The sequence below is a fragment of the Leptinotarsa decemlineata genome, unplaced genomic scaffold (genome assembly GCF_025532065.1).
Source record: "Leptinotarsa decemlineata unplaced genomic scaffold, Ldec_3_MD MMD2_tig00000505_RagTag_RagTag, whole genome shotgun sequence".
Lineage (NCBI taxonomy): Eukaryota > Metazoa > Arthropoda > Insecta > Coleoptera > Chrysomelidae > Leptinotarsa > Leptinotarsa decemlineata.
This window is the reverse complement of record NW_027412549.1, coordinates 20,750,827-20,765,201: the sequence shown is the minus strand read 5'-3', so window position 1 is coordinate 20,765,201 and position 14,375 is coordinate 20,750,827. Positions and strand designations below refer to the sequence as shown.

Here is a 14,375-nt window from a genome sequence, read left to right as displayed (position 1 = left end):
CACTGGTGGAATCAGCTTCCCGAATAATTGGTGTTGCTTGATTCATGATGAACGAACAAGTTGAAGAATATTGAGAATACAATCTTATTTATATGATTTGAAGAAAGTGGGGTAGAGTAAGGGAGGGGGAATATGTGAAAAATAAAGACCCACTAGGTTATTTATTCAAGTATTGATGTGAGAATTGGGGAATAAATCCAATATAATATTCATTAGATTCATGATTTTATTTTTACACATTCACATAAATGAAATTTGTTTGAATAATGTTGAGAGAAGTAATGATGAGAGAAGTGTCAAAAGGTTTTGGAATTATACTCAGAGCATTACTAGAATCACTTTTATTTATTCTCTAGAAAAAATAACTATTTTACAATTCACACACTTTCAAATGATGGAAATTCTATACAATTATTCTATTTAACTAATTTTATTCTATATACTACATGTGACTAGAAAATGACTAGAATGAAGGAATAAATACTGCCCCAACCACGCAGTATTTTGTGTGCAACAACCAAAATAGATATGCACTCCAATATTCCTTATTTTATTTTTTCATTCATAACATTCATAACCTTAAAATTAACATGCAAGTTTTTATTATATTCCTAAAATTACAATTTTTTTATTCTAAACATACATCTAACTTAAACTAAACAAAAATATATTTACAAAAGGGGTTAGGTATTAAGGAACCCCTGGCACATGGCATCCCATTCCTGAACAAGAGGTCCATATTTTTGGATGTAAGCCAAACTCTTTCCTTGTTGCGAATCTTCTTCTTGAAGTTTCGCCCTAAGCAAAGAGAGTCGCTTCTCTAATTCCAGTTTCTGGGCCTCGATGGTGGAAATATCCGCCATCAAGGCCCTTTTTCTGGAATCAGAACCATCCACAACCTTCTTTTCCCTCAAATATCTCTTTTTCACAGACTGTGCATAGGTAATAGACTCTTTGAGTTTATTACCCTCTACCACAGTCTGTGAAAGGACATTTTCCGGGCCAACCTCTTGTTCGGAATGCTCAACACGTACCTGGGGGGTGACTGGAGGGGGTGACGCATTCCGATGGACCTGGGGGGTGACTGGAGGGGGTGACGCATCCCGATGGACCTGGGCGACGACTTCCACCAAGTTCTGCACCTCCATCACTGGAAGGGGTGCTGTAGGCCAACCACCGTAAGGTGAGTTCTTTTCACACTTTTTGCGAAAAGCACTCAACTTACCACCCCTCCCACCTTTGGCTTTGGATGCCTTCACAGGTGCGGACTTCTTCACAGGTGCGGACTTCTTCAAAGGTGCGGACTTCTTCATCTTCTTGGCCCTCTTCACCGGTTTCTCGAACTCATCCCCTGAATCGATGGGGGATAATGGTTCGATGGGCGATAAGAAGCTTTGAAGATGCGATAAATCCGCCAGAGACTCGTCCAGGTCCGGGTTGTAGACATTCAGTAAATCTTCAATTTGGGGTGCTGACGAAGAAGTTGGTCCACTGAATGTCGACAAAGTTGGTGGGGGGTCAATCTCCTCCTCCTCGGGGGTTGGTTTGAAGTCCTCGAAAAAGAACTTCAAGTCAGGAGCCGCCACTTCCTGGGTGGAAGTCATCCCCGGTGGTGGAATGGGAGCCGCCACTTCCTGGGTGGAAGTCATCCCCGGTGGTGGAATGGGAGCTGCAGCTGGTGTTGCAGCTGGTGGTTGTACCATGATGTCCTGTAGGACAACCACCCTCCTCCGCTCTACATCCTCCAACTGTCTCTCACTGAGAGTGGTAATCGGGGTCATCAGAGCATTCCTCAGAAAAGACATGATTCTAGAAAGAGAAAATGAAAATATTAGACAATATAATATAAATAGTATGGAAGTGTGTACTTACATCAAGCTGCTTGGAATTTTCAACTAAGTTGGCTGGCAGGTATCTCAGGTTGGCTGCTTCTTTCGAAGGAAGACTGCAATCGAATGATGAACTGTGGCCTCCTCCTCATGTTTTATAGCCGTATGCTCCCTACCACTTCGGGTGGGAATGGGAGTGGGGGTGGAAGTGGGGTAGGATAATTCGTTTGAAATATTCGACAAGTATGAATTTTACAATTTGTTGAACAAACCAGATAATGAGTGAAAAAATTCAATTACTCGATTGCTCTTCCAATAAGGCAATGAGTAAATTTAATTTCTTGTCACTTATACTGTTTTCATCTTTCAGTACATTCAAAAGAATTCTTAAATTTTGTTCGGAACTTGTCTGATAGAATTCAATATCGTTGTGGCCCCAAGGTAATGTCTTGGTGGTATTAGGAATGATGAATCGCTTATCATCATTATGTGATAACGCGACTTTATTGCACATCAACGTGTAAATATCATGTAAATCACTCCTGAATACATTCATCTTTCTAAATATTATACCGCCTGTTTCAACAATCCTAATGTAATCTTCAATTGAAATTTGATTTTTTATAACGGATTTTTTAATACCTTTTGCTTTCTTTATTTCATCAGACACACTTTGTACATGATATGCTTTCGCACCGGTGCCATGGAAACTGATGATGGGATCACTCGGAAGTTCATCCTTCATATTTCCAATCACCGATTTGCTAACTGGCACATTGAATTTATTACCCAACCTATAGTTAGAAGTGTCAAATTTGTCAACATTTGCAATCATAAAATTATAAAAATTATCCGTCATTATTTTCAGTATCAAAGAATCCGTATCGGTATAGAGAAGAGAAGCTTGTGGTCCGTAATGTTTTTTGATGACATCATAGAAAAAATCATAAATGACTGTTTTCGACATATCCAATATACTGAACCCCAAATACAATGGTTTATTATAACAAACCTTAACTTTATCCATATGTATGACGACAAAGTCTTCCGAAAATATGGATAATGTTTTGAAATTGGGACGAGCTATCAAAGCATTGGCACCCATACCTCTTCTTATGGATTCCCAATGTGTGACAATTCGAATGTCTCTTCTATTGTTTACATTTTCCATCGTTTTGCCAAATATGGAATTTATATTCAATTTGAAGTAACCCTTCTCAAACTTATTGGTAGCCTTATTTCTCAAATTTGTATTTAAATCGATATATTTTTTCAGCCACGGTGACTGATTGAATCTGAGAATTCTATGAGTTTTCATCACCATCAAACCATTACGGACCGCTTGTTTCAAATTCCTATAATGAACGATATATTTCTTTTTATCATTCAAATTAGGAATAAGTTTGGGTATTTTGGACTTTGAACCAGGTGGTATAATACTTTCAACCAAAAATGGTAAATCCGAATGTAGATCGTGTAACTCGACAGGATAATGCACATCTACTTCAAGTATGTATCCTTGGGGGCTATCATCTGGAATACTATTGATATCCAACTGACATATTTCACTGGCGGTCAACCAAGTGAACCCACCAAAAGGTAATGATTGAGACATGCTATGACCATACAGATTTGTTGCATCCAAATACATTATGAAAGATGAAGGTTCTTCGGGATTATAATTTGGAAGAAACTGATTGTTTGCAATATGCTTTCTCTCCGAACACTGGCTTACACCACCACGTATACCGTTTTGGAGAAAATGCACCATATCGATATCAGTTAATAATTCCAAGTTGACACCCGTATACTTCAACATAGCATCCCAAGAAAGACCTGGAGAAGTGAAATAGTGAGCAGGATCCAATTTATATGTATCTAAACTCATATTTCTAAAATTTTCAAAAATATCGCACAACAGTAGAACATCAGATTTTAGGTATATGTCAGAATATTCACCCAAATCTTGACAATTGAATGTGTTCCATACCTGCTTTACTCTATCATAATCCTCATCAGAAACATGTTTTTCATTTAATTTATCATAAAAGTCCACCTTTGATGGTATACTAGAATAATTTAATTTATCTAAAGAATCGATAAAACTGTACGGAAAAACACCTTTCTGCCTCATAAGTTGGAATTTATCCTGTTCGGGAAAATATTTTCTTGTTTCCACAAAATGTTTTTCATCTAAATTGTCACCTAACTCTTGAAGGGAAGCAGCCATAAATTTAAAACTATCGATGAACCTTAATTTCAAAAACTTATTTTTCGTCACTCCATTGTGATCTACTATTCTCTCCATAATTATATGTTTCGTGAAGGAAACATACTTTTCTTTAGTTTGAGCAATGACATCAACTTTTGTTTTGTTTGTGCATAACTCTTTTATGAACAAATGACAGTCATACCCACTGAGATTATGAAAAATTATGGGTATAAAGTTGGGCAATTTGAAATTGAGGTTACAAATACTATGTGCAGCTCCATTTCTTTTTTTCCCCGTTAGATGGCAGTGGTCACGCACCTTAATATCACCATCACCAAATGGTTCTCCACATATACCACATGTGGCGGCAATATTGAAATCATGCTCTTCCTCATCAGTCAATGGACTCATTGGAATGACTTTCTTCAAATATTTGTGATAAATATTGGTGACATCAGCCTCCAAGTTTGACACAAACACTTTAGCTGCATCAGCACCTCTATATAGTACAAATTTAGATATAGAATCATCAAAAGAGCACTTTATGAGGTAAGAAAAAGCATATGGTTCATGAAGATATGTTCGATTTGTATAAGAATTAGCAGGATTTGGCTCATTAGTATGCACTGGTTTCAGAATAGATTCGAAATCAGCATATACAACGAATGGAACCCTCAACTGTTTCTCGATATTTTCAAATTTCAAAATATTCTCAGGTACCCTTTTACCAAATTTATCAACCCTGAAATTTGTGGATGGTGTCGTTGTCGATATGTGATTACAATCATTCAACTGATGTCGCAATAAAGTTCGTTCATTATCAAAGTACAATAAACAACCATCACAAAAATACTTTTTATGACCACGGGCAGATATTTGTGATGATACTAGTCTCGATAAATCCTTAATCCAACAATAATGACTATTACCAGAATCATCTGTAATAATCAACAGATTAACATGACTATTTAATCTACGTTTAGAATAGTGTAATGGACCCACAACTTCATATTCAATTCTACCATTTTTAAAAACATTTTCCAACCCATAAACATTGATAGAGCAATCGTTCATAACCTCAAACTTAGGAATATCTTTCAACTTAACTGGAAATTCCATACCTGCTACATTCAAGACGGTTGAGAAGTGGGGATATGATGAAATTTCATTAAGTTTCTGACTGGCAGGGTATAAAGCTGAAGTCACAGCCCACGCAAAGCAGCACTGATCTTGATTAAGAACATTCACCACACTTTTCTTCAATTCGATGAACCTTGGCAATTTGATGTATGAAGACCCTCCGAAGGGGCTATACTTGTTGATATTCACCTCCAAGTACAAAATTTTCTCAATGGTCCAACCTGAAAATATGGGTTTTCTCTATAAGTCCATCATCATCAACATTTTGACTAGATCACATACCTGAATCCCGATCTTGAAATTCCGCTGCTTTAACAGTTAAACTATCTGCAAAACTGCTATAAACCACATCCAAATCATTCGATTGATCAATTACTTCATTGGGACTATTAAATGATTTGATGTCTGAAAGATCCTTAGTTTGCAGACTGTACCGCCCAAACACTTCCATGTTCACTTTCATGCATTTATGGATATCCAACACTTCTTCGAGTAGTTTCACTACTTTCTGCTTAATTTCATTGAAGAATGTTGGGTAATCCATGTGGTGGTTTTCACTGTCCACTCGGTAGCTCACAATTCGACACTTGAAAGCTGTATTGACAATTTTCACACCTTCCCCATATTGAACACATGCATTTGTTCTGTGCTGCAACGTCCTCCGATGTACATTCATCTGATCGCTTGCAATAGTCAAATTGCAGCAAACGCATGTTTGCAGTGTTGGAAGTGCTGGGGGTGTCAACCGTTGCCTCTTCGATGTTGGAGGTCCATCACCATTTGCGGGTGTGCAGGAATCCCGCTGATGACGACGTAGGTTGTCACTACGAGTGAAACTTTTTTTACAATCAACGCACGAATACATCTTGTATATAGAAATATATACCGTACGATAAGGAGAATTTGAAATGAGTGAAACGTTCACACCACACTCCTTATAAAAGCCCAACTCCTCCCCCCCACCATAACCCAAATGAGAGCTACAAGGTCAACATTCAATGCCACAGAGCAAGCTCAAGGTAGTCGAAGTGACGAACGTCAATGTCAAACCCCACACTCAAGGTCAAACACCGCAACGCCTAATCCCACTGTATATTCTGTACACGTCACGATTTCATTCAAGGTCAACATTCAATGCCATGGAGCAAGCTCAAGGTAGTCGAAGTGTCGAACGTCAAGGTCAAACCCCACACTCAAGGTCAAACACCGCATTCAATCTCATACTATGTGTACGACGTTCAAGGTTAGGTGACGTCATACGATATTCTGAACTTATATAGGAATTACCAACAAGGGAGTGGACAACGCCGAACGCCCACTGTTCAAGGTTATATTCTGTACACGTCACGATTTCATTCAAGGTCAACATTCAATGCCATGGAGCAAGCTCAAGGTAGTCGAAATGTCGAACGTCAAGGTCAAACCCCACACTCAAGGTCAAACACCGCATTCAAGCTCATACTACGTGTACGACGTTCAAGGTTAGGCGACGTCATTCAAGGTCGTGTGACGTCTCAAGGTCAAAAGGGGTGGGGGAGGCGTTCAGTCGGCATTAGCACCCTACTCCCCCCCGAGGGCAGCCCCTTACTACCCGTGCCACGACTGTTTCCCCCATAATGGTTGTATATACCAATCTTACCCCAAGCATGCAGTTTATACTCCTACAGCTTGTCTTGTCGATCCCTCTTCTCCTCGACGCCTGGATGATTGATTCTAACGACGTATTATCAAATGCGCCCTCACTGTCCAAGAAAGTAGCTAAAAGTACTTCCTTGTTTTTGTAAGTATATTCTATGTTTTCTGTTACCCAACATAAAGCCGTTTCTGTTTACATACCTGACCTGTATGCATATTGGTCTTGGTGTAATGGTCTGATAGCCAGTGATACGTCCTTGATATATCTGTCAAGTAGTTTTTATAGCGTTTTTAACGCAAATGGCATGAGACTAATTGGTCTCAAAGCCTTCGCCGAGTCCTGTCCGGCGAAGGCTTTGAGGTTTCGGAATGAAGGTGGCCCTGATCAGTCTACAAATTTTTGGTATGTGTCCCAGTGCTAAGCTTGCCCTGAGAATTATATACAATCTTTTGAAAAGGACTTCCGGTCCCTTTTGAAGCATTACTGGGTATATGCCTTCCGGTCCCGGCAACTTATAGGGTTGAAATGAGTTTACAGCCCATTTGATTTTCTCCATATCTATCACCTTCTTTGTCATTTGCCAGTGCTCTATGGATGCACTTTTCGGGGTCTCTAGTTCTGAATTCGCCCAGGACTTCGGTGTTAGATTTGTAATTTCTGACCCGGGAAAGTTACCCGGAAAAGCTCTCTGATAGTCTCTTCTCCGGTTTTTGTATACTCCCCCGTATTTGTTTTCAGATTATTTATTGAGACCTGAGGTTCCTTTGAGAGTATTTTGTAGAGCCTGGCACATGCTTGGGCCTGTTCGACCTCCTCACATTGCCATCTCCACGTATCTCTCTAGGATTTTGTCAGGACTTTGTTATACTCAGTTAGGGACCTTCTGTATTGGTCCCATGAACCTGATTTCCTTGCACATTCGAAGGCTTTTCTAGGTTTTTGTCTCATCCTCGCCAAACTGTTGATTTTCCTGGTCAAGTGAAAGCATTGGCTTCAACAGTATTTTTTCCGCAAGCAACGCATTATTAACACATAAAAATCAGATTTATCCATTTTCTTCAAACGAACAAAAGTTGCTCCACTCAAAATGTTCTGCCCGACAAACTAATAGTCTGATAGCTGTGCCATTCATACACGTATCTTTTGAAGGTTGAGTTTATCCAAAAATCATATGTATTCATTACTAGTGTCGCCATCTGTCTGTGAACCTACGTACTTTTTAACCCATCTAGTATAACTACAACAAACATTTAACAAACATTTCAAAAGCATTAAACGATACACATACGAGATTAAATCTATTTTGTTTAGATATTCGTTGACATTGTAAACACATCTGTTGATTAGAAATATGTCAGTATTGCTTTGAGAACACTTGGGATTTTTTTATTTCGCATATTAACGAAATTTGTTATAAAATTCAACAGATTCCCTATCGATTTCTTTATTTTGTAGGTTGTGGAAGGTTAAAAACCCAAAAACAGTACCAAACACTGATTTCACCACAAAAAATGTATTTCAAGGAATATCATGAAGAAATGTTTTTTATATTTATTTATTTATTCATTTACGGCAATGCCTATTTTTCACAAGATAATTAACAAGTTCACACATATGTATTTAACAGTGATCTAAGCTAGGTCAAAGGAAAAAATATATAAAATGAAATAAAAAAAAATCGTAAAAATAATGAATTACAATCTATTCACAGTCTTTTTGAATGTTTCTCAAAATTCTACCTACAGATTCATTCTGGCCATAGTTGGTGCAACAAAAGGGTACTTTGAAGATTTCCGAATTTCTTGTTCTCCTTGGATTTACATTAAAAGTTATAAGTTGGACAAGTTTCGGAGAATTGATGCTACCATTGATTATTTTATGAATTAGTATAAGATCTGCTTCTAATCTTCTATGAGCCAGAGTATTCAAGTTAAGAATGTCCAATATAATTTTATAGTCATATTCACCAATATGATATCCCAGTTTATATGCAGAGTACCTTAAAAACATATTTTGAACACTTTCAACCATATCAATATCCACATGATATTGAAGCACAACCTGTTCATTGTACTTGGAGAAATGATAATGTTTTTCATACTGTTTGAGCTATTGCTATAACATTTTGTTTCGTCGTTGGTGGCAAATTATCTGCCAAATTTTTGTTCATGGAAATCAAATTTGTGGTCATCTACGTGTTCCAGTTATTTTGTGAAGGGTCCTTTTGAGGCGATCAAAGAACAAATTGAAATTTATACAAAAAATGTGTTTGTAAAACGAAACCCTTATCTTTTATCCTTGTTTCCACAATTTTTATCATTTTATGAAGTATATCCTTCTATTTTTATATTCATTGTGCAAAGTTGAGAAATTATTACTGGAGTTTTATCCCAACACCAAACAGTTATTTTTTTTAAACTTCGACACGTGTTTGAATCACCAAGTGGTCATTTTCAAGAGGAAGAGTAATCTTTCTCTTGAAGAAAATGTCGAAATTGGCAAATACATCAATCGTAGGAGATAACAGCCGGTTCTTGGCCTTCCCTCATCACTATGGCGTATTTAATGTCATTTCAATGACTGATGATATCAAGATGACCTTACCATTTTTTTCGATAGCAGAATCGCCAAACTCGCAAAACACTTCTACATTTATGTCTCTCACCAACAAACTAAACATGCTAAACAGTTGCAACTGAGAACATATGTTCGAGACGAGTATACCAACATAAAAAAAATGAAAGTATCGCTAATGGAACAGCTACACACGAAATAAAAATAAATCTGGTGAACATATCTGGTTATTCCGTTTATTTGATCTCTGATTAGTTTAGTGAAAACATTATTGAAATGTTTCTTTATTTTTCACAGAAACCCTGAGGAAATGGCCTTCTTTGACAACATTAACCAGAGTGTGCACGAAAGACTATACTTTTCGGTATTCTGATATCACGATACAAAAAAATACTACTGTTATCATTCCGATTCTTGGATTTCAAAGAGACTCAAAATATTACCCAAAACCGATGGAATATGACCCGGAAAGATTCATTAATAAAAACTTGAGTCGTCCTGGATATTTTCCGTTCGGAGAAGGACCAAGAATGTGTATTGGTAGGTGATGAAAAGTCATATACATATGAGAAATATATAGAAATAATATAGTGTAGTGAGAAATGAGTGATCTTACTCACCATGTCACAGTCCAAACAAAACGGGTTACATTCAGAAGGGGTGCATTTCAAGGTGAATCCGCCAATTTCCTTCTTTTCTGCATCTCACTATTGCCATTATTCTTTGCGGTCAGAGATAATACATAATTTAACTGTGGCTTCTCCAAGAAACGGAGGTACACGGTCACCCGTTTGTTTCATATGGTTGACTTTGAAATTTATGTCGCCGAAAAAAAATCTCCATCAGTCCTTGAGGGTGGTGGAAGAGTATATGCATGCTATTCGCAGCAAATTTGGAATAAACAAATTTGCAACTGAAAAAGCTTGATGCGGTGATTGTGGAGAAGCTATGCAGCTCGTAGAGGGAAACTTAGTTCATTATTTGAATGCTGGAAAGACGTATACTTAACTCGAGGTGGAACCATGCCAAACATGGGGTAACATTAGCGAAAAACTCTATTATCGGCAAATACCAGCACAAACTTCGTCAGATCTGATCATCGAAACTCTTGGCAAAAACAAAGTTGCTGCCAGTTTTATTCTACTTCTTTGGAGTAGTGTAATGAAGCCTGTGCAGTCGATAGAAGTTAACATTCCCTCCTCTGCTTGGTCCGCGGCAATGGGAGAATAGGAACTGGAGCATTCATCTTTGAGGCAGCTGCCCAAGTGGTTTATGAACTGGGTTCTGTTTTTTGACACGAACGATGTGACCACAACTCTGTCAACGAGTTGAAACCCATTCAGCAAGAAACCTACATAAAAGCCGTAGATATCAGTTTTCTCCTGCAGTAACACAAGGGTAAACCGATGAATATGGACTTCTTCAACAAAATTGAAGACATCTAACCTTTGCTTTTCCATGTCGAGTGGGCTGAAGTCACCTATACCTACCGTAGTTGCGTCTGACATCAAGCCTGCCCCACCTTTATGGGTTTGCTGTCGGCATGTTCAGCATATGCGGTCTCAGGCTATATCCATCGATATAATCCGGCCATGAAAGTGTTTTTTATCACATACGGTATCGACGAGACACATGGTGCTTCATATTCTAGGCGATATTGATCGATTGTGAAAAATGGGAAGTGCCAAATTGAAACAATTCATTCTCCACCCTAGGGCTGACACCAGGAGATATGTCTGATGTAGAGTACTTATCCTAAACGAGAAATGTGGTCCAAAAAGAGGAGGAAAAAATGAATAGAATTTCGAGATTTTCTTTTCAAATTCTATCCAGATCACTCTGTTAGTTTGATTGTTCTGACTATTGGAGTCCTTGTTGGAATAATGCACTCTCTAGTCTCGAGTCTCAAGAGTATACCGGCTTGCTGCATCAAGGCAGAAGTTTGATTCGCACAAATACAAAAAGGTTTCATTCTTGCGTCCGCTTGGGGCACATGAAGAACCGGATTTTTTAATTTATTTTTTTCGTATGAGCATGCATGTTTCCTGAAAATATGAATCATTATTCTGAGGGAACTCTGAAGGAAGGAGATCCACCATCAATATTCAATGACCAATCCCCACTTACGAGTAAATATGAGTTGAAGCTTTATTGAGTCCTAAGTAGACGCAATGAGCTAAGAATACCTGCTTTTTGCAGGTCAAAACTTCTGCTTTGATGCAGCAAACCGAAATGATCTTGAGATTCTAGAGTAGAGATGGTATCATTCCACCAATGATTCCAACAATCAGAACAACCATATTAATGAAGGGGTCTGTATAGTTTGAAAAGATAATCTCGATATTTCATCTGCTTTCCCTTCTCTTCATGAAATATATTCGTGTCACTCGGACCTGAACATTTCACGACAAATATTGAGGCTTATTCGCTTGTATTAGCCTGAAGGTGGAAAATTAATAGTTTCAATGAATTCCGTACTTCCGATTTCCTACAAAGGATTCAATATCCCTAGAGAATTAGTCAACATGAATATTACTAGAGTTTTTTTCCAACATTATACCATTACTTTAACGAAACGTGTTTCGATCACCAAGTGATCATCTTCAAGAGGAAGATCACTTGGTGATCGAAACACGTGTCGAGGTGTTAAAAATAACGATTTGGTGTTGGGAAAGAAACTCCACTAATATTCATTACTACACCAAAGGTCCCAAATAGTGCATCACAAGTAATTAGTCAACGTCCGTTTTAAGTCAATACCGTAAAAGTACCGCAGGTGATCCATAACAAAATTTGCATATTATTCCGGCACTTTTTATGTTTGAAAAGAAGGGTGGTGGTGGCAAGAATTCATTCATCTATAAAAAGTAGGACCAAAAAGTTAGAAAATATTTTCATTCACTAAACATTTTGTTATTCATTTCAGGTATGCGATTTGGTCTGATGCAAGTTAAGTTAGGCTTAATGACCATATTGAGAAAGTACCAAGTATACACTAGTACTAGTACAAGTGTTCCGTTGGAATTAGACCCTGACACATTTTTACTACATACCAAAGAACCCATTTATTTGAAGTTGAAAAAATTATAATACTTTTTATTTAATATATTCAAGGTTGAATTTAACTGTGTATTTATTGTTGGGATATAAAATAAAGGAAGATAGAATATTTACAAAGTTGGATTTTATGGACAGGCGAGGCAACTTTCACGTCGAACGAAAGAGTTAGTTCTCAAAACTGTTGCTGGTGGTCCAACCATAATCCAAATTTTATTATAGAATGTCGTGACCAATATTCGTTTAAGACGAATATGTGGTGTGGATTATTACATAACCAAATAATTGGACCATATTTTTTTAGGGAAAATTTGAACGCAGACATCTACAGAAATTTCATCATGAATCAGTTGTCTGAAGCTTTGGATAATCTGCCGCTAGATGTTAGACAAAGTTAGTGGTATCAGCTTGACGGGGCATCGATCCACCAAACGGTAGAAATGAAACAGTGTTTCAATCAGATGTTTTGGAGCGAAGTGATAGGGCGATATTGGGAAGATTATTGGCTACCAAGATCACCCGACTTATCTCCGATGTACTTTTTTCTATGGGGTTATCTGAAACGAAAAGTGTATAAGCACAAACCAATTGTAAACAAAGAACATTTGGAGAACACCATTTGGGAGTGTTGTGCTAACATAAATCCCCTATTTATTAAAAATGTCACAAAATTTGTAAATGAAAGGACTATAATTTGTATAGAACGGGAAGGACGGCAAACTGAATGATTAATTCGGATTTTTCAAGATTATTGAGATGAAACAATGAATGTTATGATATTTTGTTGTGAATTTGCTTGTAGTTATTTTGGTTTAATGTTATTTACATATCTACTGGTGACAATAAAGAATATAAGATTCATGGAATTAACTCAAGAAGCATTATTATTTGCCGGATAACTGTATCTAACAGTTTACATCCATCAGTAACACTGTGTAAACTGCATCAAAATATTTCGAACTCCTCTGCAGCTAATGGGATACAAATCTGCTAAAAAAGGGAATACGAGGAATATGAGAATACGATTACTGACATATAAACGTCCATACATCAAATCAGTTTAACGATGAAATGAAAAAACTGTTAACAAAAACTGGCAACATGCCAATGCGGGTATTTTCTTGGCAAGCTATGACATTGAAGTATCGTATTCATCAAAATTATGAAATTTGAATCATGTTGTTCGAATCGATAGAGAAAATGATTGAGCAAGGGTATAGAATTGGAAACTGAGCAAATGTTTTTGTCTTTTTCGAAATTTAAAAAAAAAAAGATTTTTTGATTATTTTCGAAAATAATGTTTAATTTGACAGACTTGGAGTAGCACATGACAAAAGGAAAGAGGCTGTTTCTTACTCATTTTTCAACCACAAATCAACTGCGAAGTCAAATTTTAATTTTATCTATTAATAAGGAAAACTTCCATATGTCGCGAAATTTATGTGTGACACTGTACATGTTTTCGTTGATTTCGTGCTGAACCGCGTCTGCAGTTTTGGTTCCGATTGTGAAGCCATTTTCAAAACTCGCCACGAGTTTCCTCAGATATATCAATCTGCTTACTCCTCAGATCGAACAGTTTGATCTGAGAAGCAGACAGATTACTGTGCAGAGTACAATAGACGGTTGGTTGAGAGTGGAAGTCACAGCATTCTGACATTATGCCTCAAACTGTCAACTATGAACTGCCTTATACCTAACCTAGTAGAGAGGACTGGATTCTCTGGGAGAAGAAAATATCAAGAGCAGATAGTTGTTGATTGACAGATGGATCAAAACACTTTCAAGTTCTGGTGCAGATGTTTTCAGTCGCAGACCCAGGATAGAGATATCAATCTGCCTAGAGACTTATGCGACTGTATCTCAAGCGGAAATCTATGCTATTGAATTGTGTGCGGAGATATTGGTAGAATCCAGCCTCATACAC

At 37.4% G+C, this 14,375-nt stretch overlaps 2 protein-coding genes across 2 annotated transcripts in view; one reads left to right on the top strand and one right to left on the bottom strand.

Moving 5' to 3' along the window:
- LOC111511545 (cytochrome P450 6A1) overlaps nt 1-12,516 on the top strand; it is a 38,679-nt gene extending 26,163 nt beyond the window's left edge. Inside the window, exons 6-7 of the mRNA XM_023167571.2 lie at nt 9,689-9,931; nt 12,318-12,516. Of these exons, the coding sequence (XP_023023339.2) occupies nt 9,689-9,931; nt 12,318-12,481 (407 nt within the window). The 3' untranslated portion in view covers nt 12,482-12,516. The remainder of the gene's footprint in view (nt 1-9,688; nt 9,932-12,317) is intronic.
- On the bottom strand, nt 669-2,308 carry LOC141481864 (uncharacterized). Its single transcript, XM_074174175.1, has 2 exons — nt 1,873-2,308; nt 669-1,809 (listed from the first exon to the last, which is right to left on the bottom strand). The coding sequence occupies exon 2, from the start codon at nt 1,803-1,805 to the stop codon at nt 684-686; it is 1,122 nt and encodes a 373-aa protein (XP_074030276.1). The 5' UTR covers nt 1,806-1,809; nt 1,873-2,308; the 3' UTR covers nt 669-683.
- Nucleotides 12,517-14,375: the final 1,859 nt, after the last annotated feature.